General features: G+C 40.7%; 1 protein-coding gene across 3 annotated transcripts in view; it reads left to right on the plus strand.

Annotated features, from left to right (window-relative positions):
* Nucleotides 1–27320, plus strand: part of TRAPPC9 (trafficking protein particle complex subunit 9) — an 816338-nt gene that overhangs the window by 278017 nt on the left and 511001 nt on the right. For all 3 annotated transcript variants that reach the window (XM_077809757.1, XM_077809756.1, XM_077809758.1), the window contains exon 18: nt 25386–25528. In XM_077809757.1, the coding sequence (XP_077665883.1) occupies nt 25386–25528 (143 nt within the window). The remainder of the gene's footprint in view (nt 1–25385; nt 25529–27320) is intronic.

Genomic DNA, 27320 nt, shown 5'->3' on the forward strand with positions numbered 1-27320 from the left:
ACAATTCTTTTCTCAGCCATTTAAAGAAATCATAATCTAACGCATACTTAGCTAGATTACTTACTAAAAGTTCTAAGAATCCATTCCTGTTCTATCCCCGGCAAAAGCAGCATACACCAGACACACAGACCCTTTGTTTCTCTCCCTCCTCCCAGCTTTTGAAAATATCTTGTCTCCTCATTGGTCATTTTGGTCAGGTGCCAGCGAGGTTACCTTTAGCTTCTTAACCCTTTACAAGTGAGAGGATTTTTCCTCTGGCCAGGAGGAATTTTACAGGGGTTTACCCTTCCCTTTATATTTATGACAAGCACAAATGTATGTCTTAAGTCTCCGTCAAGCATTATGTTTTATCCAAGGGGAATAAGTCCTGACTAAGTCTCTTTGTCACCAAGGGGGAACAGCCACTGTATCCAATTCTGGTTCAGTGTCAAACAAGACCCAGTGTTATTGGTAGATTGCCCTTTTCTTGTGTATAGATCACATGAAGAAGAAAGAGAGGTAGGTTTCAGAGTAACAGCCGTGTTAGCCTGTATTCGTAAAAAGAAAAGGAGTACTTGTGGCACCTTAGAGACTAACCAATTTATTTGAGCATGAGCTTTCGTGAGCTACAGCTCACTTCATCGGAAGAGAGAGGTAGGTTACTTACCATTAACTTTTGTTGTTCAAGAGTGTCACCTTTGCATATTCACACTTCTGTCCCAACTTCCATACTTTCACCATCTTGGGTCAAGGATTCTGGAATTAGGGACAGGACTGAGGGGTAAATGGGACCAGTCTCACTTTTATACCTTAATAATCCTCCATGATAGGGGTGTGTGGAGAAAGATTGAAGATTCTGCTGCTCAATGCCAGGAGGTACCAGTCCCACAAGGAGGAATATATAGAGGTGACACTCTTGCAGAACAGTAGTTACTGGTAAGTAACTTCTCTTTTTAGTGCCTCCTATGAATCTTAGTCCAGTCTGAGATTCTGTGATGGCTGAGGTCCTATATCAAGTGCTTCCATGGTTACAGGGATAAGCCTTGAGGCCCTTATGAAACTGGGTTTGTCTTCTTGGCATTGTGCTGCATTACTGTCGTGCCAACAGACTGTATATAATTTGTTTTCAATTATTTAAACAGGCTACTACAAATACACTGCCAGAAAAATTACTTTACTTTTCTTTTCCGTAACTTTATTATTTTTTCAAGAACAGTTCAACTGGTGGAGAAGTAATTCTATGGGTACAGTGTTAGTACCCTCTTTTTCTCCTCCTGACCCTTATGTTTTGGAGACACCAACTTGTGTTCAATAATTTAGGAATATATAATTCCAATAGCTAATTAGTAAGTAAACTCTTATATTGAAATGAACTCTGTCCCATAAGTAACTGCCGTGTATTCTATTTCATCTGTCAACCTGTATATTTGTCTATAACAGTGACCCTTTGTTCACCCCATTAGTTAATGTGCGAGCAGTACAGCATGACAGCTATCCCTTTTAAATTGAATATTATTCTGCTTGCATTTCGACACTGGTATAAACAACGTTATTTTTAGCCAGTTCAGATTAAAAATATGCCTTCTAAACTTGGGGTGGATTCCTTGCTGAGTGGACTGATTTAGGGGGGGAAAAAGCACTGCATTATTCAATTCCCCAGCTGTATCTGCAGAAGCTATATTTATCTTCAGCTACTTGTCACTGCCATTGTATTATTTTACAAAGGGATGCTGCAATTTCATTGCTCAGTGGCTTGGTGAGACATAAATATAGATGGATGAGCTAGATAAATGTTTGGTGTTGTACTCCACATGTTTCTACTGAAATTTAAAATGCACACAATGCACAGACTTGAGAAAGGCTGGGATAGAACTTGAACATTGTACAGAGATATATCTGACTGTTTCATAGACTATTTGGATCCATATTGTAGTTGCCTTATAATTTCACCTAATTCACAGAGGCACCAAGTTTCATAAGAGGTCAAGTTGTTTTAAATAGACTAACTGTGAGAGCCATGTTTAGCAGTGAAAACTGAAAATTCAGTTGGGGTTTGGTTTCTGCTTTTCATACGTTAAAGTTGTTTTGTTGGTTCCAAATTAGATAAATTGGCAAATAAATTATTACCAAGCTGGGCAATTATTATTATTGCAGGTTCCCTTAAATATGCATTCTGTAACTAACATGCAGACTTAATTGTGCTGTAGAGATTAATTGCAGCTATGATTATTTTCCCATCAGTGGGTTGTTCTTTCTTTCTTTCTTTCTTTCTTTCTTTCTTTCTTTCTTTCTTTCTTTCTTTCTTTCTTTCTTTCTTTCTTTCTTTCTTTCTTTCTCTCTCTTTCTCTCTCTTTCTTTCTCTTTCTCTCTCTTTCTCTCTCTTTCTCTCTCTTTCTTTCTCTTTCTCTCTCTTTCTTTCTCTTTCTTTCTCTTTCTCTCTCTTTCTTTCTCTTTCTTTCTCTTTCTCTCTCTTTCTTTCTCTTTCTTTCTTTCTTTCCATATATACTATAAAATGTATAAATGGAAATTATAAAAAAGGATTACCTGCATATTATTTACAGAATGTATGCATTAGGGAACCTGCAGTATATCACTGTAATAATATCTAGCTTTTTATATACTGTTTTCATTGGTAAATCTCAAAGCACTCTACAAAGGAGGTATCACTCCCATTTTATAGACTAATTTGATGACAAAGTAGCGTGTAGAGAAAGGAGAATCCCCTGCTACTTAAGCCCCACAATTACTTTCTCTTACTTGCTCAAAAGTGAGCACTATGGGCTATCTCTCAGTATAGATTTATCGGAAGGGAGCTTGAGGAACCTGTAGTCAGGTGGTCAGAGCCCCTTCTTAGTAGGAGATTCTGTCTAGCCAAGGGGTCCTTGCAATTCTTGCTGGTGGCCGCACTGACACTTTTTCCTAAAATTAATAAAGTAATATGCACATATATACATCCAAATCATTATAATTTATTTATGTAAGGTTTTGGGGTTTTTTTTGCATACCCAGTAATAAAAATAATGTACAGTTATCTCTATTCTTTACTGGACCTGTGTGCAGATGTGGTTGCCCCATCTCAAGAAAGATATACTGGACTTGGAAAAGGTTCAGAAAAGGGCAACAAAAATGATTAGGAGTATGGAACGGCTGCCATATGAGGAGAGATTAATAAGATTGGGACTTCTCAGCTTGGAAAAGAGACGAGTAAGGGAGGGATATGATAGAGATCCATAAAATCATGACTGGTGTGGAGAAAATAAATAAGGGAGTGTTATTTACTTCTTCTCATAACACAAGAACTAGAGACCACCAAATGAAATTAATAGGCAGCAGGTTTAAAAAAAAAAGAAAATATTTTTTCACACAATGCACAGTCAGTCTGTGGAACGCCTTGCCAGAGGATGTTGTGAAGGCCAAGACTGTAACAGAGTTCAAAAAAGAAAAAGATAAATTCATGGAGGATAGGTCCATCAATGGCTATTAGCCAGTATGGCAGGGATGGTGTCCCTAGCCTCTCTTTGCCAGAAGCTGGGAATGGGTGACAGGGGATCACTTGATTACCTGTTCTATTCATTCTCTCTGGGGCACCTGGCCTTGGCCCCTCTTGGAAGACAGGGTACTGGGCTAGATGTACCTTTGGTCTGACCCAGTATGCCCATTTTTATGTTCTTATGACTTAACAGAATAGAAGCACAGGTAAGGTGCTTTGCATGTTCTTGACTTTTTTATGATGGTTTCTTTTGCTTTTTTGGTAAAAGTGGTTGTCTGTACAACAATTCTGAAATAAATTTAAAAATGCTTTGACATAATAGAAGTCCAAATAATAATGCAAATCCTATCTGCAAATTGTTCCAATTTTTTTTATTTCAGAAACAGACCAAAAAAAGCCATCCAATCCAGTAATAATAACAACAACAAACATAATCCTCTTATTTTGTATGTTAGCAGTACAGTGTGATAATAAAAGTTCTGGGTTTTACCACATCCATTGTGTGGATCAGATTATTTGCAAAATCTCAGCACCTCTTTGAAAGGAAAGTCTGCAGGATCTCGGGTCTCCTGTGAAATTAGAAGAGAAGCTTCAAGGTTGGCATCAGTGAGGCGGTTTCGGTACTTGTTTTTCAGGAAATGAAGTGCACTAAATGCCCTCTCACACACAGTAATAGAAAACAGGGACAAGAAAAGAAAAGCAACTTTAGCTAGGGTCTTGTAAGGGTCCTCAAATAGGTATGTGTTACTCCAGAACTCCTGTGTTGTAACAGCAGGCTGACAGAAGTATGTTTTCATTCTTGAATCATTACACATTTTCAGCATGAGGAACTCGAGATTCCTTAAATCCAAAGAATCAAAGGTAGCTAATTTGTCTTGCAAGGCAGTTAGTTTGTTTGCAGCCAATAAAGCTGAACCAGAATTGTTGAATGGGTCAATCACAAAGGTGTGCTAAGGGAAAAAGTGTCCCTCACTGAAACGATTTTTAAGCTCCCCCGAGAGGATACTCAAGTATTTGGTTACAGCTGAGCCAACTTTTTGCTGCACTTTCTCATCTTGACAGCTGAGAAACTGACTCTTCCTCTTGTAGGTGCTGGACTATGTCAGTGATTGTCATTCTAAATGTATTAATTATTTCAATGCTATCAAATATTGTTAGCTGAGGTTTCTGAAGCTCCAGGTTCAAGGAAGAAAGCTTTGGTAAAAACTCTTTCATAAAGAGCAGGCAACCATTTATTTCTGGATCTTGTAGTTTTTGGGACAGTTCCGGTGAAACTTTATTCAGAACCTCAACAAGCCCTTTCCAGAGCTCAAACAGCCTCTATACACTGTCATTAAAACTAAGTCAGCGGACTGGATTGTAATTCAGCAGCACCTTGCGTGTCTCACAGCCCATTTCACAGCTGCGAATCTCGCTTTATTGACATTGCTGATGTTGACATTACTGATGCAATTTTTTCACTAAGGATTCAATCTCATTCATACTTTTCATTGAAGGTTTGCTGGCAAGTACTTCTTGGTGGCTAAAACAGTGAAACAATAAAAGTTCGAGTGCGCTGTTCTTGGAAGTAGTTCAGCACCCCTACTCGTGCACTTTGCATAGCTGCTGCCCCATCCGCTGTCAAACCTCAGAGATTGTCAAAGCTAACGCGGCACTCCTGCATTCTCGCCTGAACACATTCAAAAATATGTTTGCCAGTAGGCCTATCTCTGAGGTTGACACAGCCTTGTTGCTAAAAGTCAGTGTGTGTAAACGCTCTTTGTTGGTAGTTTGTCGGCACAAAATACTCCCAGCCCTGCGAGTGGCGTTAGCTTTGTCGGCAGGAGAGTGCTCCTGCTGACAAAGCTGCGTTCACACTGTCACTTGAGTTGGCAAAACTTTTGTCTTTCGCGGGGAGGAGCGGGGGAAGAGAGGGGTTAAGTACCCGTGAAAGACAAAAGTTTTGTTGACTGCTTCACAGTGTAGACATAAAATGAGGCTCACCTGACATAAAACACAGTCAGAAAAACAATGGCGATCACAGTCCAAAAAGCAAGCATATACGATTATTTTGAGATTCCTAATGACATGAAGGCTGTCATCCAAGCACAGACTGTAGAAAGGGCTTGCTGCGACTTTTCCAGCTATTTCATATTGTAGAAAATTTGCCAGATCTCTTGTGGTCCTCTGTAATGTATCATTGCTGAGTGGTATCTCTCCGAAAAGCTTACTTTCTGGTTCTACAGCCAGAACAATTTTTTTTCAGGAGTTCTCCATCGCTGAATGGTTTCCTTGCGTGCCCCAAATGTAGTGGAACTTTAAAAGTAGCCACTCGAATCTGATCCGCTTTATGCAAAAAATCTTTGAGCTGCCACTGTTGTCTTTCAAACTCGATTTTTGCATCATGTAACAGCTTGCCCCCTGAAACTCATTGTGGTAATTCTGTTCAAGTACCCCTGCATTAGTTCTATGGTGATGTTGCATTGCGTACGTTTTGATTTGATGTAATTTTTCTCTTACAAAGAGCATACACTGCAACTTGCTGAGAAACACAATCAGATGGCTTCACAAACACAAGAAACTGCATTTCCCACGGGTCTTGAAATGTTCGTTTTTCTTCCTTCCATGTTCCGCTTTTCGTAGCGGGAGGTTGCTCCTCTGGGACCATCTCTGTATCACGTTCAGGGGCACCATCCGGCACTGATTTTTTTGAAATACTTTGATATCCATTTGTGTCTTTAATTCTTTTGCCTTCTGCCACAAACAATCTCAGCCTACTCAAACACCACACAGTGATCTTGCCAACGATGAGGTTAACCAATAGCTGCTTATGGAGCTATAGTAGTGGGAGATGTAAAAACACAGTGTGGATATGTTTTATGATTTGAAAGGAAACCACATCTACGTAATTTAGCTCTGCCTGCACTGTAGCAATATTTAGAAGGGAATGAGTCTGCATTATAATTTATGGTGTTTACAAGGCAACTTTAAAACTTTACATCTCACAGATTGTTGGGGTACTCTGGTCTGGTGCATAGGAGTATTTTGACTTATATATTTGGGGGAGCAGGGCGGTGTGGATTTAACCAGGACTGAACAGGGCCTTATGGGTGGGTAATGTAGACAACCACCCTAGTGCTATGGTGGGGGGAGCACGAGTAACAAGAGGCAAGGAGTGGGGCAGGCCTGGGGTGTGAGGATGCAGAAGGGAGCTTGGGACAATGTGCGGGAGGCAGCAGGGCCCATGAGTGATGGGGTGGTGGGTGGGGAGCCTGGAAGGAAACAGGAACTAGAGGCGATGGAGGCAGTGATTAATTTGTAATGAAAGAGGTGTCGGGGCTCAAGCTAGGTGGCTGCTGGCAGGTACCCAGCTGAGAAGGCAGGGTAGCATTGGAGTTCTAACTATGCTGTGGAAAGTGACATTTGTATCTTTTAAAATATCACTTTTAACAGCAAGTCCTGGCAAATTGAGACCTGGGTGGAGGATGAGGTGCCAGGGCGATGGGGGGTTGGGGGGGACAACCACCATGTGGTTGGGGCTGATGGTCAGCGCCCTGGGTCAGCACCTGCAGGATTCCATGTTTGGTGCCCACTGCCACACGGCTGGGGGTCAGCACCTGGAGCACCTGCTGGAGCCTCCTGTCCTGTGACCGGGGCATTTTTTTGCTGCGTAGACATACCCTCTGACAGAAATGGAGGGGTGAGGAAAAACACAAGAGAACACCAAACAATTAATACTGTGGAGAATCATTCTGTTTTGTCCCTTGAGGGAGGGACTATATAAATGAATAGATCTTTTCTACCTCTTAATCTCCTGAGCTGAGAGAGAGCCAAGCAGAGTAAAGGAACCTGGCAGGGATATCAGAGACCTGGGGGAGAAAGAGAAGGCCGAGAGAACATTAAATAGGAATGGTATCCTAGTCTGTATAAAGCTATCAAAGAAAGGGATCAAAAAAGAAATGTGGAAATGATGGGAGAACAGGAACTATAGTGAAAAGCAGAAAGGTAAAGGCTTGACATTAGTGAAATATATTATCTTTTTCTGGAAAGTGTCCCATAGCTCTGTTAATGAGGAGGTGCAAAAAGTTGTGGTGGTGGTGGTGGTGATGGTGGATTTGGGTAAAATTGATGCTTACGCTGGGCATAAAAATTGGTTACAGGTAGACATATTTTGAAGATAATTTTTAAATGTCAAGCCCTGATCCCAAGACAGATTATACTCATTTGTGAGATTGTTTTCCCATAATCATTTTAAGAAATTGTATTTTGAAAGAAAAGCTCATACTTTTTTTTTAAACTTAAATATTTCAGAGCTCCTTTCCATGCTTCTCCACCAGAGCAAATATGATGGCTGCCATTAGTGCCATAGTCAACATTTAGTAAAAGGTTGTCACTTACTTAACAGTTACGGTACTCTTGAGGTACCACACTTATTGCCTGTTTTTAGTTGAATATTGAAGTTGAATAGCATGTATGAGTTTTCTTTACAATGCATGAGTTGCTAGTCTGATTATGGAAAAAAATCTGGCTAATAAATATGATTTGCTAAGATTAAAGCTCTAGTTATACAAATCAAAGAGCAAAATCTTGTCTGGGTTTTCATTAACTTGTGGAAGTTCTGAGCACACACTGAGGGGAGCTTCTGCCTATTATAAAATGAATCTCATTTCTACAGATGTGGTATATATTATGCTTGAGTATATTTTCAGTACAGTGAATTTATTTTTTTCTACATGGCCATATTAAGCGTAGTGGACATTGCGTAGCTAGATCCTATACATGTCAATGCAATTTTAGCTTGGTGCAGGTAACCATTACTGTAAAACAGTCTAAAATATCTTGAGCATTAATGTAATTGTATGGAGCACAGCATTCTGTTTTTACATTGGTAAAGTGATATTTGCACAGGTATTTTGTCCCTATGTCATTTTCCCACTGTATTTTCTTTTGCAACTGACCAGTGCTGATGTGCATCCCCTTCAAGAATTCTGCATGTGGGGGGTCTCAGAATACCTCCTCTTCTGTGCCAGGAAATGGGCTGGCAGTATTCTTTTCATCCTTTGGTGCTGAAAGAGCAGGTCCTTCTGTCCTCACAAGTTGGGCTGGCACTCCCCACTGCAGTCCAGGGTTGGAGTCCCACTGCTGACTCTTGTGTGTTGGGCCTGGCTCCTCATCCTTTACTGAACTCTGGGGGTTGAGGACTCAGTTTATGGTCTTCCTCCTGCCATTGCCTTTTTATTTTATGACATTACCTCCAGTTTGTCCTGATTATTTAATTCTAGTTGTTAGAGATTAACCCTGGCCTGAAGGTTTGAATCCAGATTCAAATTTTCCCCAAATGTTGTAAATATTTGGAGTTAGCGTTTTGATTTGGCCCGATATAGGGAAGGAGGCAGCTTTAAAGTTTAGATCCAAATTTCCCCAAAGTTATGGAGTGTTTGTGTGGAGGTGTGTGTGGGTATAAGGTGTGAAGGCCATTTAAGTTTTAGCCTATCTGTTTGCTATGCTGGCTTGGGGATTCTTGTAAGTGAATGGTTTCAGAGTAACAGCCGTGTTAGTCTGTATTCGCAAAAAGAAAAGGAGTACTTGTGGCACCTTAGAGACTAACCAATTTATTTGAGCATGAGCTTTCGGCACCTTAGAGACTAACCAATTTATTTGAGCATGAGCTTTTGTGAGCTACAGCTCACGAAAGCTCATGCTCAAATAAATTGGTTAGTCTCTAAGGTGCCACAAGTACTCCTTTTCTTTTTGTAAGTGAATGTCACTGTGAAACTGAATAAATTGTCATCAAGTATGAGGTTTAATATTATAAGTAATAGTAAGTTAATAAATTTACAACCACTACTAGAGTGAAGTAGAGGTTTGTTTAGTTCTGGCTTGGTGGTGGTACTTCATAGTATCTTTACGTGCTCTTATGTTCCTGCTTGTGTACTTTTTTTCTCTTCCTCTTCCTGTGTCAATAGTAGCACTTTTCCCCATACACTTATAGCATGCGTTTGAGCTCCAAGATTCTTTCTTATTTAGTCCCACTGTGGTATCTTGTTTTATAGTAGACGTTATTTTTGGCAATACGTACATCCTGAGAGAGAGCGTGCATATCCGGCAATTTCAAGATTTTGCTCATAGACTGCCAAAGTTGCCGGGTGGTACTGGGTTCCATTTCTCCTTTTGATTACTGTTGATTGTAGAGACTTTACATATAAATAATTAAAATACCAATACTTTCTTACTTCACGAGTATAACCTAGCGAAGTAAATGTAACATGCGCACACAGAGTATTAGTATTATTCATTAGATAATAGTTGGTTGGATCACTCTTTCTGCTGTTCTTTCCTGAGCATTACACTCTAGTTTGGGTTAGTTCTGCTACAAAATTAATCCATCTGCCCAACTTCCAAACCTAGAGGATCCACAGGATGCCAATCCCTTTGCAAGCCAAAATCCAGGCAGGTTTCTTTCCTCCACACTGCCCGGCGGCACGTACCAATGGAGCCATGTTACGAGGGACTCACGGGGCTGCAGCTGCCCAGGAACATCCCTTAAAGATGTATCCCCATTGTGTAACGTTCTCAGTGGAAGAGCTGTTAGAGTCCCAGGCTGGGGAAAATCTGCTTGGCACAGAAGTGGATGATGTGCATTTCCTAGTCCTCACCCAAAATCATTCTTTGCCCTTTCTTCTCACAGAAATCTCAACTCTATGGAGAGCTCTGTAGGGTCCTGGCAAGGGGAGAATAACACAATGGAGGTGTCTGGCACTTCTTTCTCAGGAGGGTCTCCTGGTTGTATGTAGGGAAAGATCAAATGTTACTAATGGTAATAGCAGGTTCCTGGAAATATGGATTGCTGAATTCTCTTCCTGAGTCTGCTATTAACTTGTGGTGTGTTCTTGGAAGAGTCTCTGCACTAATATCTGCCTTAGTCTATCTATCGGTAAAATGGATTTAAAAGCACTTATGTATTTCGGAAGGATGTTAAAGGTTTGTTTATTCTTTATAAAGTAATGGCTTATTAAATGTAAAGTAACCTCAGATGGGAAGGTTCTGTATAAGTATAAAATATATGGACATTCAATATTGATTAGCTTTTCGATTGGAAATGTTGGGTCTCTTAATGGAAACCTTCGTTTGTTTTAATAGGTTATTTCCTTTGATTGCTTCAAGCCAGCCTCATATTTGACAGTGCATTAGTGTCTTTTATTTAGTAGAGCTTTAATTAAACATTGCAGATTTTATAAGGATGGAAAAATAAATTTAATTAAGACCAGAACCTGTTGATCTAAACCTGTTGTTTAATATGTTTCTCTTTGCCATTTTCCATAAGCAACAGTTAAAGTGCTACTTAATGCAGGTATACAGCATTTTTCATTACTAAGTGGGAGTAAGTGGAAATTTTATTAATTATTTGCCTTACCAGTGTATCATTCTAAATACAGTTCAGCTGATTACTAATAGATCTAAATATCACACTCAATGTGACATGGTTTTGTACAGAACACATTTGATGGTGCTGAGCAATTAAAAATGTTCTGAATTACTAAAGAAAAGCTTCAGACTTTTCAGTTTTGATTTTTCTTATCACTGACTCTAATTATATTATTAGGAGGTGTTTAGTAGCAAGTGATATTTTTTTATAAACCCCAGTTCCATATGTTCTTTGCTTACAGAAATGTTTGAAGTTTGGTCGCAGCCTGAGACTGTGTTACCTTAAATTTTTCTTACAACACGTCTAAAAATACTTGCTCAAACTTTATACGTATGCAGAGGTGAGCCTTAAAATTCAACATTTTCAGGTAGACTGGTCCTTTCAGAGAATTATTGTAGGCTTTTTGCTAGTTTGCCTGAAATTGTTTTTTAAGCATTTAAAAACTGTATTGGACTTAGTTCTACTTTAAACAAAATAGAGCCCCCACTAATTAACTAGCATACAAAAATTGTTGAACCACAAGACACATGCTTAGCTTCCCAACACAATGACACTGCCTTTCATCTCTCTCTTTTCAACACTCTTTTATATGTTCTCTTGCATTGTCAATGGTTAAGGTAGGGTCCTGATCTAGTCCCTCTGCAATGACCCTAGCAGACAATAGGATCTATATAAACAATAATACCCTGTAAACTAATGTGGAAACACACCTTTAGCTGGGGTGTACATTTCCTACTTACTCCTGAATATAGTATATAAAACAAGGCAGACCCTTTGTTACTGTATTACAAGTCACCTGATTCAAAGTGATTGATTGAAATGCTAGTAAAACAAATATGAAAAGACATGCTCTTGAACATTCTAGCCATCTGTTTTCCTTGTCTAACATAATTGTTTTAAGGAGTGTTAGAAATAAGGCTAAGTCAGGGTAAGCACTTTTGATAATTCCACCTGTTATTGTTAACTAGAAGTCTTCATTGCCAAATATTAAAAGTAATTTGATAAATTCTATGGCTTGAGTGGCAGTTTGTTCTTTTGATAATTATACTTTGATTTCTCTGCAACATATTATAACCTGAGATACGTAATGACAAGGATTTCCAAAAACAGGCAGAGAGAAAATAATTGTGTTAAAGAATAAAGTTCCACTGTCTATGGAAGCTGTCTTGGTGAACAAAATGTTTCAAGAGAATTACTATGATAAATACGATTTTCTTTGGTGTTCTGTGGTTTATCACTAAAACATTTCTGCCCAGTGTAATGAAGTCTTGATACATAGAGTGTCCATTAATTTTTGCAAATGGCCGTCTTACCACTTGTGCAAGTCGTCAGATGGCAATTTCACACTAGGGCATTGTTTTGCTTTATTTATTTTTTGGATTGGTTAGTTAGGAGGAAAGGCCTTGGAGGGAGCACTCAATAGTGATTGAATTTCACAGATTTACTGATATTTTCAGAGTAAATTCACCCACACAGCTGTGTGGTTCCTTGGTGTAAAATATAGGTGAACCAGACATTTATCTTATTGCAGATTTCTAACTGGTTCTATTTGATTCCATGGAAAATGAACAGCTGCTAGTATTATTTAAGACCTGAAATCGAAATTTTCATGTTCTGAGTATGGATCTCCTATATTTTAGATAAGCTGAGGTTTTTTTTGTCTTCGTTGAGCTATCTCCCACTTCTACCATCTCTGGTTTTACATGCTCATTGTTTAATTTGGGATTAATCTGGAAATCATCTAAAATCCAATGCTTGATATTAAGGGCTTTGTACAACTGTCAAAGGAAAGAAATTTGATTTAATAAATACCTTCTGACCTGCAGGTCTTCCAGTAAATGTGTCTTTTTGGGGACATGACAGAATGCAAATGAGTAGATATGCTAGAAGTGTAGAAATATAGGATTGTATAGAAAATTTTATTCTATGGCCTCCAAGGAGGATCCCCATTCTTTGTGTTGTCCTCTCTTTAATGAATCACTTATATTCTTCTTTGAATAGGGTCCCTATGGGTGCTTCACCATAGGTGTGTCTGCATCCCTGTGCTGCTGATTGGAGAACTTTGGTAGCAGTCTGTTCAGCCTGCTAATGCGCTGCTCCCTGTCTGTCATGAGGGTAGCCAGGGTGCGCAGGCAACCCTCCTCAGTTCCTTCTCAACCACTTTGGCTTGAGACGGAGTTAGAGCTGTAACTCATAGATGGTTAACTCTTAGAATTGCTAATTTTAGCTTCTCTTGAAGTCTTTTTCCTTTCTTTACTTTGTTTACATTTTATTTTGTCTATTGCCTAAAAAATATAGGAAAAGAAGAAAAGAAATGGATTTTGTCTTCCGTCGACCCCCTGTGGCTTCAAAAAGTGCCTCAGTTGCAAGGAATGTATCCCAGTTACTGATGGACACTTCCAATGCATTCGCTGCTTGGCAGAGAAACACATTTCATAGAAGTGTGGCTTGTATCAACAACTGAAGCCCAGATCCAGGAAGGACAGAGAACTGAGCCTCAAACTCCTAGTCATGGAATCAGCCCTTCAGCCACTGAAGTCCTGGCGGGAGCTCTCACTGCAATTCTCCACTTCAAAGTGAGGTGCGCTCAGAGAAATGCCTGCGAGCCACTCATGTAAGGCCTCTAAGAAAAGTCCCCATAGTGAGCCCCAGTTGAGCTGGAAACTATCACTGGTTTGGTCAGTATCATCAATAGTCTCCACCGGTATCAACGCCCTCCGCAGTGCCAGATTTCTGGTGTGCAACGGATCTTTCGATGACTGATGCACCGGACTTTCCTCTGTTCAGTACCGGGACCCTGGTACCGAGTTCCCCCAGAGCCTTTGTACCACATACTGCTCTTTTCAGAAACTGAGCAAGAGGACATCTCTTCCCAACTCTCATTGCACCTGCCATGTGGAGCCCAGTTTCAGTATGGACACGGGCATGCGACCCCTCTGATTAACAGCCTCCTCAGTTCAGGCAATCGTGGAACCAACCACCTTTCCATCACAGTAGCAGTACAGGGACCCTGGCAGGCCCAAAGGCAATAGGTCTCCGTCACCTCTGGTGTGGCCTACCAGCAGCCAAGGAAGTACCCTCCTTCGGCTGCTGCCTCAAGGGCTTCTCAACTTCCCAAGCAGGCAAGGGAAGAACCAGAGGCCGAAGGTGAGGAGGAAGTCACTCCTCCAGTCCACTTCTCATCATTTTCACCATGGTGGATTACTTTAAACTATTCCAGGACTTGGCACAGAGGATGGCAGAGCCACTCCAAATACCGTAACAAGAGGTTTGTGAGTCGCACTACAAGCTGGTGGACATTCTACATTCCTCCACCTCCTCCAGAGTGGCCCTCCCTATTAATGAGGCTCTGCTGGACCCCACCAAGGTGATATGGCATACACTTGCGTCTGTTCCACCAACTTGTAATGGGAGACGAGAAATATTATGTGCCAGCAAAGGATATGGAATTCCTGTTCTGATACCCACCTGCCAAATCAATCATTGTGGATGCAGTTTACTATGAAGGCCACCAACACCACTTTAAGTCCACGCCTTATGACCGGGACTGGAAGTGCCTGGACCTGTTTGGCAAGAAGGCCTGTTTCTTGACCACCTTCCAATTCAGAGTGGTGACAGATATGACTATTAGAACTATGTGAAGCTTAGTTCTTTTATTGAACAGCTTCCCGATTCTCACAAGGAACAATGTAAAGCCTTGGTTAACAAGAGCCAATGATGGCAAAAATGTGTCTCCAGTCTGCACTTGATGCAGCTGACATGTTGGCATGTTTTATTTTGACTGCCATTGTGATGTGACAGGCCTCGTGGCTTTATCTCTCTGGCTTCCCCAAGGAGGTCTAAACGATGGTAGAGAACCTTCCCTTTGAGTGGACGAAATTATTTGCTGAAAAGACTGACACATCACTCCACACATTTAAAAGATTCAAGGGCTATTCTTCTGTCCCACAGGATCTATACATTTCGGTACCAAAAAATTCACAGCCCTCAGCCACCATTCAAGCCTCGCTCACAATATCCATCTCAATATGCAGAGAGCTCATATAAACCCCAGAGGAAGAAGCCCAGGTTCCACAGATAAGACATCAGGATCTCAGCAAACTTCCACTCACCCCTCTACCTGAAAGACAGTTTTGACTGGTTGGTTGAGGTGCCTGTAGAACACTCTCCTTATTTCACGCTGGAAAACCCCACCCATCTCTTCAGAAATGATCTCTCCCTGTTCTTCAGCACCTGGGAATGGATAACCTCCGACAAATGAGTGCTCAAGATCATCTGAGATGACTACTCCATCCGTTTCTCCTCCCTCTTCCCTCCCAAACACTCTTCCCTGTCCCTCTTCAGGGATCCTTCTCATAAGAGTCTGCTACGTCAGGAGATAAACCACAATTTCAGCGTAGGATCCATAGAGCCAGTGCCCACACATCTCATCACCAAAGGCTTCTACTCTTGTTACTTCCTGTAACCAAAGAAAAAAGGGGGTTGGAGATCCATACTGGAGCACTAAACAAGTTTATCAAAGCTCAGAAGTTCAAGATGATCACATTATCAACGATCAATCCAGAGTTGGACAAAGGAGACTGATTCTCGGCCCTCGACCTCCAAGATGCATATTTTCACATCGTGATCATACTGAGCCACAGACGTTATCTCGGGTTCATGCAAGGTCAAGACCAATAGAGAGTACTCCATTTTGGCCTCTCATTGGCTCCCAGAGTATTCTCCAAGGTCCTCACAGTAGTGGTGGCCCACTTACAGTCTCAAGGCATTATGATTTATCCTTATCTGGACGACTGCCTTCTTAGAGCGTGGGCCTTCGCAGAGGCCCAGTGAGTCACTCAAACTACACTGGACCTGTTTCAGAATCTGGGCCTATAGATCAACAAACAAAAATTGACATTAACACTGGTACAGAGGCTAGAATTCATAGAAGCTGACTCCATTCAGGCAAAGGGGCTCCTCCTACATCACAAATTTCTCAGTCTCTTCTTGTTGATAGAGACAGTACAATCCAGCCCCAAATTTCAGCCAGACATTATCTCCAGCTCCTAGGGAATATGGCCATGGGCACATCGGTGGTTGCTCAAGCCAGACTACGGATGAGATGCCTCCAAGCATGGTGTGGTTTGGTTTAGAGGTCGAACAGAGACAATATAAGCAAACTACTATCAATGTGCACCAGGGTCAAGCAATCCTGGGACTGGTGGAAGGATTCAATAAATATCTGTACGGGAATTTGGTTTGTTCAGTTTTCCTCGTCTCTGCTTCTGACCACCGATGCATCCCTCGTAGGATGGGGTACACATCTCAATGGTGGCATAATACGAGGCAAATAGTCTTCAGCAGAGCCAACCTGCCCAAACTCAGAGCAGTCAGAAAGATACACACATAAGGGTCATGGATAGACAATATTGCCTGGATTTATTACATAAACCATCAGGGAGGCGCCAGGTCTCATTCCCTGTATGTAGAAGCACTAAAACTATGGAACTGTTGTATCTCCAAGAATACCTTTAATATCAGCGGCCTTCTTATAAGTAATACACAACATGATGGCGAACAGTCTCAGCTGCAAATTCCCACGCGAGCACATGGGAGATAGATTTGGTAATACTCCACAACATATTCCGACAATGGGGGGACACCAATAATAGACCTATTTGCTAATTACTAGAACAAGAAAAGTCCTTAGTACTGCTCCAGAGCAGGGATCGGATGACACTCCATGGGAGAGGCTTTCCTCCTTCCATGGGACAAGGGCCTTCTTTAAGCCTTTCCCCTATTGCCTCTATTACCAAAGGTCCTGCTGGAAGTTGAAAGAGCAAACGTCTTACTGATTGCTCCCACCTGGCCCAGACAAACATGGTACCTTACCTATCACAGCTTGCACTATGACCACCAATGACTATTCCAATCACTCCTTACTTTCTATCACAGAACGAGAGACACGCTCTCAATCCCAACCGATGGATTCTGCAGCTCAGAGCCTGGCTCCTTCATAGTTCCAGCACAAAGAGACATCTTACTCTGAGGAGGTCTAGGAGGTGTTGTTGCACAGTAGGAAAGGAGCTACTTGCCATACCTATCTAGAGACATGGAAGAGATTCCAGATTTGGTGGAATCCCTAATACATCCACCTCACGTGTCATTCTAGACTACCTATTGACTCTCAAAAAGTCGTGACTCTCTACCAGTTTGCTGAAGGTTCATCTAGCAGCAATTGGAACCTTCCATCAGCAGGTAGAAGGATATTCAATCTTCTCTCATCCAACTACAAAGAGCTTTCTCAAAGGCATAGTGAAAACTCTTCATACAACCCAGACCTCCCACTCTTCAATGGGATCTCAACGTAGTATTAAAAGGTCTGACTAGGCCACCATTTGAACCCAGGGCCACTTGTTCATTAACTCACCTTTCCATGAAGATAGCGTTCCTCATTGCCATCACCTCTGCAAAAAGGATTGGGGAAATAGCAGCTTTGATGGTGCATCCCCCTTTCACTATGTTCTTTCCTGACAAAGTCACACTTAGACCACATCCAAAGTTCACTTGCAAGGTGACTTCCGCATTCTACATAAATCAGCTTATTCAGCTTCCAGCCTTTTATCTCAAATCTCATCAGGATAATAGGGAAGTCATCCTCCATACACTCAACATGATGAGAGCCTTGGCTTTCTATTTGGACAGGAAAAGAGCCTTCAGAAAATCCCTGAGTCTCTTTCTCCCCATTGCGGATTGGTCAAAAGGTGCAGCGAGTTCAGCTCAGAGACTCTCTGTGTGTCTCAGGCTGTATTAATCTCAGTTACCAATCGCATAACATAACACCCCCATCTTAAGTACACACGCATTCTACGAGGCCAGTCTCCTCATCTGTCACCTTCTTCAAGAGTATCTGTATCTTAGAAATCTTTAGAGCATCTACCTGGGCATCTGTACACACCTTTTCAGAACACTATGCCATCCTGGGGGATTTGGCTGCAAATGCCAAATTCAGTGTCACAGTACTATCAAATTCCCAGACTCCAGTGGTGGGCACTTCTTGGGAGTCACCTACAATGGAGCACCCATAGGGACACTACTCCAAGAAAAAAAAGAAGTTACCTTGTGCAGTAACGATGGTTCTTCAAGATGTGTATTCCTATGGGTGCCCCACGACCCCCCTCTTCCCTCCCTTCCCCACTTCGGAGTTCTAATAGTTGACTGCAGTAGAGAAGGAACTAAGGAGTGATTACCTGCATGCGCTGGCTAGCCTCGTGGCAGGTGAGGGGAAGTACATGTGGGGGCTGGACGGACTGCTCCCAAAGTTCTCCGATTAGCAGTACAGAGACGCAGACACACCCACAGTGGAGCACCCATAGAAAAACACATCTTGAAGAACCATTGTCACTGCACCAGGTGAGTTAACTTCTTGTGTTACCTAATCTTCCCTGTAGTACATGTGAGGCACTTGTATTTTTAACATGGTTGCCACAGGACAGTGATACAAATGTATGAGATTTTTAAATGTCATCCTAAAGCATTTCTCTCCTCTTTCCCTTTGGTGAAAAAGTACAGAATAGTTCCCACTCCCAGGTAATTTCTCACTTAAATCTGAGTGTGCATGTTGCATTTTATAAAGCTCACAGGACTAAGTTCAAAACCTGGTTCTGACACTAACTTCCTCTGTGACGTGAGAAAATTGCATATGTGCCCTATTTCAAATTCTGATGTCAGGTGCATCAATGTAAATCCTGAGTAACTTCACCATCTGTACACGGGGGATACTATAACTTATCTCACGACTCAGATGGGTATTATGAAGCTTAGTTAATGTTTGCAAAGTTCTTCATGGATTAAAAAAACTATACAAATACCTCTTACTGTTGTTAATTTGAAGAGCTTCAGGTATCTGAATTTATTTTAATCAATACATTTCAAATAATTAAATAAAATAATTAAAATTGTGACCTAAGGTGCAGAATCTGGGTAAGTAGCTTTTTTGATCTGCAAGAAAAACCAAATAGAAGCTATACATATGTTATAAGGTATTTCTTCTTGATCGCTCCTTTCTGTGAATTCACAGAAAACTAAATTAAAAGATTCTAAATTGATTTACACATAATCTGGTGGTAGCTGGTGTACATGTCCCATTGAAAAAAGAAGCCCCTACACTATTAAACTGGTATAGCAAGATCAGTCCCATGCAAGATAATGGAGTGGCTCATATGGGTCTTGAGTAATATGGAATTAAAGGAAGGTAATATAATTAATGCCAGTCAGCGTGGGTTTATGGAAAGTCTGTCAAACTACTGATATCTTTTTTGATGAGATTACCAGTTTGAATGATAATGTTGATGTAATATAATTAGACTTCTGTTAGGTGTTTGACTTAGTATTACATATTACACAACATTTTGATTAAAAATATTGAATGATATAAAATTAATGTGGTGTTGTAGTCATATCTGTCCCAGTATATTAGAGACACAAGATTGGTGAGGTAATATCTTTTATTGATCAGCTTCCATTGGTGTTCTCTCTCACCAACAGAAGTTGGTCCAATAAAAAATATTACCTCATCCTCCTGTCTCTCTAATAAAATTAACATAGCATGCATTAAATGGATTAAAGGCTGACTAACTGATGGGTCTCCAAATGTAATTATAAATGAGGAACCATCATTGAACAGTGGGTGTGTTTCCAGTGGAGTTCTGCAGGGATCGGTTCTTGGCCATATGCTATTTAACATTTTTATTAATGACTAGGAAGAAAACATCTGATAAAGTTTACAGATGACCGACAAATTGGGGGAGTGATAAATAAGGAAGAGGATAGGTCAGGTCAATGATAGAGAGATCTGGATTGCTTGGTAAACTGTGTGCAAGTAAATAATATGTGTTTTAATATGGCTAAATGTAAATGTATCCGTGTAAGAATAAAGAATATAGGCCAAACTTACAGGATGGTGGACTGTATCATTGGAAGCAGTGACTCTGTTAAAGACTTCGGGGTCATTGTGGAGAATCAGCTGAACATGTGCTCACCCATGTAACTCTGTGGCCAAAAGGCTAATCGGATGAATAAACAGGGTGTCTCAAGAAGGAGTAAAGAGGTTATTTTACTTCTGTATTTGTCACTACTGTGATGCTGTTGGATTACTCTGTCCAGTTCTGGTGTTGACAATTCAAGAAGGATTTTGATAAATTAGAGATGGTTCATGGAAGAGCCAGAAGAATTATTAAAGCATTGGAAAACATGCCTTAGAGTGATAAGACCCAAGGGGCTCAGTCTATTTAGCTTAACAAAGAGAAGGTTAGGGGGTGACTTGATTACAGTATTTAAGTACCTACATGAGGAATAAATCTTTAATAATGGGCTCTACAACTCAAGTTCATTTCTTTCCCACTTGTGTATCATCATAAGTAGTAAAGATTCTGCAGGCAAAATTATCGTCTCAAGTGACACCTGTGCAACCTCATTGCTTACTGTAGGCTTGGAATGATTTAATTTATAGACACTTGGGAAGTGATTCTTTTGATGCTCAAGATTAACAGAATCTGCATCTCAGTGTCATTTAGTTGTTGTTTCCGCAGGGCTAACTGTTGTAAATAGCTGACAGTGCTTATTATGCTCTTGCAGTAGTAAGACCATACTTAACTTTGCATCGGAATTTTCTGTTTTACAGGGTCCGTGTCTCACATTTTAAATCTGAAACATACTATAGGGAACTTGTACCAAATTTCAGCCACTAATTAATGTGCATGCGGAATAAATTCATATGAGTTTGAGTGTTTCTATGTTGTTGGGTTTAAAGGAAATTTGGGAAAACTGGAACACTGGAAAAGCCTGACTTCTTTTCACACAGCACTGTACATTTAAAGGCTCCTGCTCTTCCCTGAGCAGTAACATTGTGACATCAAAAATAATCATCCACTCGTCTCTCATGCCCTCCATTTTGTTTGCATACTTGGGAGAGCACTGATTGCTTACCTGGTAGTCATGGCAACGGCTGCCTTTGAAAACTGGTTTACCTCAGACTATCATAAAGTTATAATGAAGGGTCACAGGAAGAAATGTAATGAGTTTTAAGGAGCTCCTGCTGTGCTCCTTGGGGTTTGTGCTGTGTAAGTTACACTGTTTCTTTTCAAAGGGTAATTGTTACTTTTCTCAAAAAGGGTTACATGAAAATAAGATATAAAATTAAAGCTCGTTGTATTGTATATTTTTATATACTTACAAATCTATGGCTTTCTGAATATTTACCTTTTTCAAAAAGTAGGAAATTATAAATCTGAGTCCCTACTCAGTTTTCCATTACACAATTAAAAAAGAAGTAATTTAAAAGTTGCAAGATAAAAAAAAAACCATGTTTTGTTTTAATACAGTTTAGTTCAATTATTTCCAGTAAGTTGGTCAACATGGCACTAAGTGGTGAAACATAGAGCTTCACAGATAACAGTAGCAATTAAATATACAGTGAAGAAAAGGGTTCAGTTACGTGATTGCGTATTATTTTTTACACAGGATGCCTTGTTTATTCCATGCACAGAATGGATCGATAGGGATGTATAGGGAAGGAGTCTGTTACCTCATTTGTTGCAGAAGTTGGAAGTTTTGTAGTGAATTAGGTAGTCGACTGCGGGAAGAGAAAGGCTGGTCTTATGGCTAAGGAAGTTGACTGTCACTCACCTGGAGACTTGGATTCTATCTTTGCCTCTGAACTAGAGTTCTTATGTGAAACTGAGCAAGTTACACCAAACGTTTCACAGTTACTTCTGCATGTAATTAAAGTCTGTATCATCATGCATTTGCACAAGGGGCTGAGTTAGGGGTGCATGGGCAATGTTCATGCTGGAATTTTCTAATTTGAGAGTAATTTGATTATGATGTCAGAGTTGTTCCTGAGGCTATGGATGGCATTGTGTTCTGCACAGCTGAGGTTATGGGGCAAGTGATATTGTGGAAATTGTGGAAAAGCAACATCACTTGCCCCATAACCTCAGCTGTGCAGAACACAATGCCATCCACAGCCTCAGGAACATCTCTGACATCATAATCAAAAAGGCTGACAAAGAAGGTGCTGTCGTTGTCATGAATAGGTCGGAATATGAACGAGAGACTGCTAGGCAGACCTCTAACACCACATTCTACAGGCCATTACCCTCTGATACCACTGAGAGTTACCAAAAGAAACATCTTTTGCTCAAGAAACTCCCTGAAAAAGCACAAGAAACTCCCTGAAAAAGCACAAGAACAAATCTGTACAGACACACCCCTAGAACCCCGACCAGGGGTATTCTATCAGCTACCCAAGATCCATAAACCTGGAAATCCTGGACGCCCCATCATTTCAGGCATTGACACCCTGACAGCAGGATTGACTGGCTCTGTAGACTCTCTCCTCAGGCCTGCGTGACCAGCACTCCTAGCTATCTTCAAGACACCACTGACTTCCTAAGGAAACTACAATCCATCGGTGATCTTCCAGAAAACACCATTCTGGCCACTATGGATGTAGAAGCCCTCTACGCCAACATTCCACACAAAGATAGACTACAAGCTGTCAGGAACATTATCCCCAATAATGTTACGGCAAACCTGGTAGCTGAACTTTGTGACTTTGTCCTCACTCACAACTATTTCACATTTGGGGACAAAGTATACCTTGAAATCAGCGGCACTGCTATGGGTACCCGCATGGCCCCACAGTATGCCAACATTTTTATGGCTGACTTAGAACAACGCTTCCTCAGCTCTCGTCCCCTAATGCCCCTATTCTAATTGTGCTACACTGATGACATCTTCATCATCTGGATACATAGAAAAGAAGCCCTTGAGGAATTCACCCATGATTTCAACAATTTCCATCCCACCATCAACCTCAGCCTGGTCCAGTCCACACAAGAGATCCACTTCTTGGACACTAGAATGCTAATAAGCGATGGTTACATAAACACCACCCTATCCTGGAAACTTACTGACTGCTATGCCTACCTACATGCCTCCAGCTTTCACCCTGACCACACCACACGATCCATTATCTACAGCCAAGCTCTAAGATACAACCACATTTGCTCCAACCCTTCAGACAGAGACAAACACCTACAAGATCTCTATCAAGCGTCCTTACAACTACAGTACCCACCTGCGGAAGTGAAGAAATAGAATGACAGAGCCAGAAGAGTTCCCAGAAGTCACCTACTACAGGACAGGCCCAACAAAGAAAGTAAAGAACACCATTAGCTGTCACCTTCAGCTCCCAACTAAAACCTCTCCAGCGCATTATCAAGGATCTACAACCTATCCTGAAGGACGATCCCTCACTCTCACAGATCTTGGAAGACAGGCCAGTCCTTGCTTACAGACAGTTCCCCAACCTGAAGCAAATACTCACCGGCAACCACACACCAAAAACACTAACCCGGGAACCTATCCTTGCAACAAAGCCTGTTTCCAACTCTGTCCACATATCTGTTCAAGGGACACCATCATAGGACCTAATCACATCAACCACACTATCAGAAGCTTATTCACCTACACATCTACCAATATGATATATGCCATCATGTGCCAGCAATGCTCCTCTGCCATGTACATTGGCCAAACCGAACAGTCTCTATGCAAAAGAATAAATGGACACAAATCAGACATCAAGAACTGTAACGTTCAAAAACCAGTCAGAGAACACTTCAACGTCCCTGGACACTCAATTACAGATGTGAAAGTGGTAATTCTTCAACAAAAAATCTTCAAAAACAGACTTCAATGAGAAACTGCAGAACTGGAATTAATTTGCAAACTGGACATGATTAACTTAGGCTTGAATAAAGACTGGGAGTGGATGAGTCATTACACAAACTAAAAACTATTTCCCCATGCTAATTTTCCCCCTACTGTTACTCACACCTTGTCAACTGTTTGAAATGTGCCATCCTGATTATCGCTACAAAAGTTTTTTTTCTCCTGCTGATAATAGCCCACCTTAATCGATTAGTCTCTTTAGAGCTGGTTTGGTAACCCACATTTTTTTCATGTTCTGTGTGTGTGTGTATCTTCCTACTCTATTTTCCACTACATGCATCTAATGAAGTGGGCTTTAGCCCACTAAAGCTTGTGCTCAAATAAATTTGTTAGTCTCTAAGGTGCCACAAGTACTCCTGTTCTTTTTGCTGATACAGACTAACACGTCTTCCACTCTGAAACCTGTCATTAATATTATAGCAATAAAATAAAGCATAGAGATCCATGCTTTTCATTGTAGAATTCCTAATTAAATGTTGAGGTTCTGTCTCAAGTTACGACTTAGTCTTAAGCAGTGTCAGCTCTTTGGACTTGATGATTCCAGCTCTGTTGTTTGTTAATTAAGCCATCTGGAAAAGCAGAATGAAATTTTTTTTTTCAGTGGGTCTGCATTTTTTTTTATTTTTGTATTTTCTATTGATCAACTCCGGAAGTGACATAAGCTTAGCTTCATTAACGTCCAGTGAGAAATTATTGTAAAAGCAGTAGAAGTAACTGCACAGAGTGCCCAGTGGCTACTTCTGTTGATATTGTAAGTGCTGCTTTAGGGCTATATTAGGAAGCAAAGTTAATCTGCACTGTTCTGGATGAATTGTGAATGGGATAATATGGTACTTAGATACACACTTATTGCAGAACAGTGAATTGCTAACTAACATAAATCCTCAGGGAATTTTTTTATTAACATTAAAAAAACATTTTTAGTCCATTCCCTCAATATGACCTGAAATAGAACAGTGTTAGAGCACTTCACAACATGAAGTTCCTTCATAACTAGGAAATTTCGAGTTACTTCTGGTCTCTGATTGTTCTCAAGTGGTTTCTGAGTAAGCAGTAGCACCAAATATTTGCAGATTTTGTAAAATGCTTTGTGGAGCTTGAAGTGGAACCCTCTGAAAAGTGATGGCATCTAGTTGGTGTGATATTGCTTTCTTTTTCTTTTTTGCGTTGGTGGTTGAAGTTATACCACATGCCAGTGCTTCTAAAACTTTTTGGGCAACAGCTGGTTTTCCACTCTGACTTCTGTTGCAACAGCCAGTGCAACTTGGATTTGGATCCACCAACGCTCCATTGTGAGTAGGAGGGCACACAGTGAAATGGAAATGGTGTGATGGGAACCAGCAGAGGCAGCTCATTAAGGAAAAAGTGTGGAGTCTAGAGTAGCACTCATGAAATTCTGAATTAGCACCAATAAAAGCAATATATTGGTGATTGGAAACGACTACCATAGATACACCCACCATTGTAATATCTGTTAATCAGTAAGATGCTACTGTAAAATGGACTTTAAGAAAGAAAGAGATTTTTGTGTGTAATGTATGAATGACAACTTCGTTTCAAAAGCTACCAGAATTTTTGTGACACGTTATAAATCAATTTTTATTTGATTTTAAATTTTCTATTTAGAAATTTCATCACTACTGCACATTTTCCATGACCTAATTTGATTGAGCAGTTATGATGCACAGAAATGAGCCATAGTTAATGACTTATTTACCATTATTTTTCCAGACACTGGAGGCCATTTTGAATTTCAAATACTCTGGGGGACCAGGACATGCTGATGGCTATTACAGGAACCTATCTCTGGGCCTTCATGTGGAAGTGGAGCCATCTGTCTTCTTTACACACATCAGTACCCTTCCTGCAACAAGGTAAGGCTTCCAGTCATCCTTGCAACCCAAGATATCCACAGCAGCACGCAGACAAAAGCTGCTGAATGTAATTAATAAGATGTATGGAGAGATGTGTGGAACTGCTGGATATTTTATAAGATATCAGCTGTAACCTACCTCTCACTTTGTGGTAAAACAGTCCATGTGAATGTCTATAGTTCTTATATTTTCACTTTGCTATAGCTTGAAAATAAAACATTTCCTTTTATAATGGGCACCTTCTTCCGTGTCTCTTCACTGAAATTGTGAAGGTTTTAGTGTTGTTTGCTGTTCTAGACTGTGTTCTGCATGCTACTGGATACCAATGAAAACAGTAAGTTTGGGTCATTCTCTCCTAAGTTGATTTTTACCTGTTTCTTATTGGTGATAAATTAAAGTTTTGTATTTATAGTGACTTTCATCCCAAGCATAGTATATGGAATATAGTCAGAGGTCAACATTTTCAAACTTTGGTGCCTAAAGTTAATCAACAATACTGAATGGAAAGTACTTCCAGTAATTGTATTTGCTGCTATTATAATTAGTTGATAAAGGCTAAAACCTCAATTCTATATAGTCAGTTTCATTATCTTCTTTTTATTTGAGGTATTTTTTTGAGCCAACAGCTATTTTATGAAAATTAATTCTGTATGTTAAAGTTCTTCTTCTGGTGATTGCTACATGATGGTATAAAAGGCAGCGCAGCCTGAGACCACGCTCAGTTCCTTCTTACCACCCACAATCGATAGAGTAGATTGCCTTGCTTCTGCAAGTTTCTTTTTACAGGGAAATTATCTTCCTTTCTGTAAATAGGTAAGTTAGTGGCCTTTGCTAGTGTTAAGATTAGTGTAGCTCTTCTTGGTTGTTTTTCTTGGAGCCGGGGTTTCCTCTTATTCACAGGGCCAGAGTATGCTTCTGTCTCTGGGTTTTATGCCTTGTGCTGGCTTGCAAGAAATCTGTGCTGATGAGTGACTTGTATTCCACCTTCCTTAAATGCATTGGTGAGGGTCACATTCTAGACCACTGCCAGATTTGCAAGAACTTTAAACCCTCGACAAACAAGGACAGAGAGGTGAAACTGCGTCACATCCTCATGCACGCTGCCTTTTGTCCATCTTCTGACCCTTCTCGCTCAGGGCTGGCACCAAGTATTTCAATATTGGTGAGGAGCAGGCCTCCAGCCATTGCTTCTGAAACTCATCACCAATCCCCTTCTCCGGTGATGAGAAAGAAGCACAAAAGATCAGACCCAAAACAGTAAACAACAGTAAGCAATCTGGTGGACAAGGTAGAGTGTCCTCTGGAAAGAGAGATTCCCCAGCAGTGACCTATTTTCATCAAGGGGTCATCTGCTCCGGCACCAGTGCCTGTGGTATCGATACTGCAGTGTCGGCTCCTTTGGTGCATCAAGAACAGCACCAGGAAAATCTCTTGATATCACTGGTGCCAGAGACCCTATGCAGAAGCACGGGACCTACTCTGCCTCTCGATACTGGATTCTCTGATTGTCCAGGAGACAAGCTAGAAGGTACCAGTGGAAGTTAGGCCCTAGCTACACACAATCTCAGAGACCAGATCAGTACTTGGTGTCAAGTATCAGGGGGTAGCTGTGTTAGTCTGTATCCACAAAAACAACAAGGAGTCCGGTGGCTCCTTAAAGACTAACAGATTTATTTGAGCATAAGCTTTCGTGGGTAAAAGCCCCACTTCTTCAGATGCATGGAGTGGTAATTTTCACACAGAATATGAAGTGTATACTGCTCACTTGATTTATTTTTGATTACAACTATTT

Source organism: Eretmochelys imbricata, chromosome 2 (assembly GCF_965152235.1).
Source record: "Eretmochelys imbricata isolate rEreImb1 chromosome 2, rEreImb1.hap1, whole genome shotgun sequence".
Classification (NCBI taxonomy): domain Eukaryota; kingdom Metazoa; phylum Chordata; order Testudines; family Cheloniidae; genus Eretmochelys; species Eretmochelys imbricata.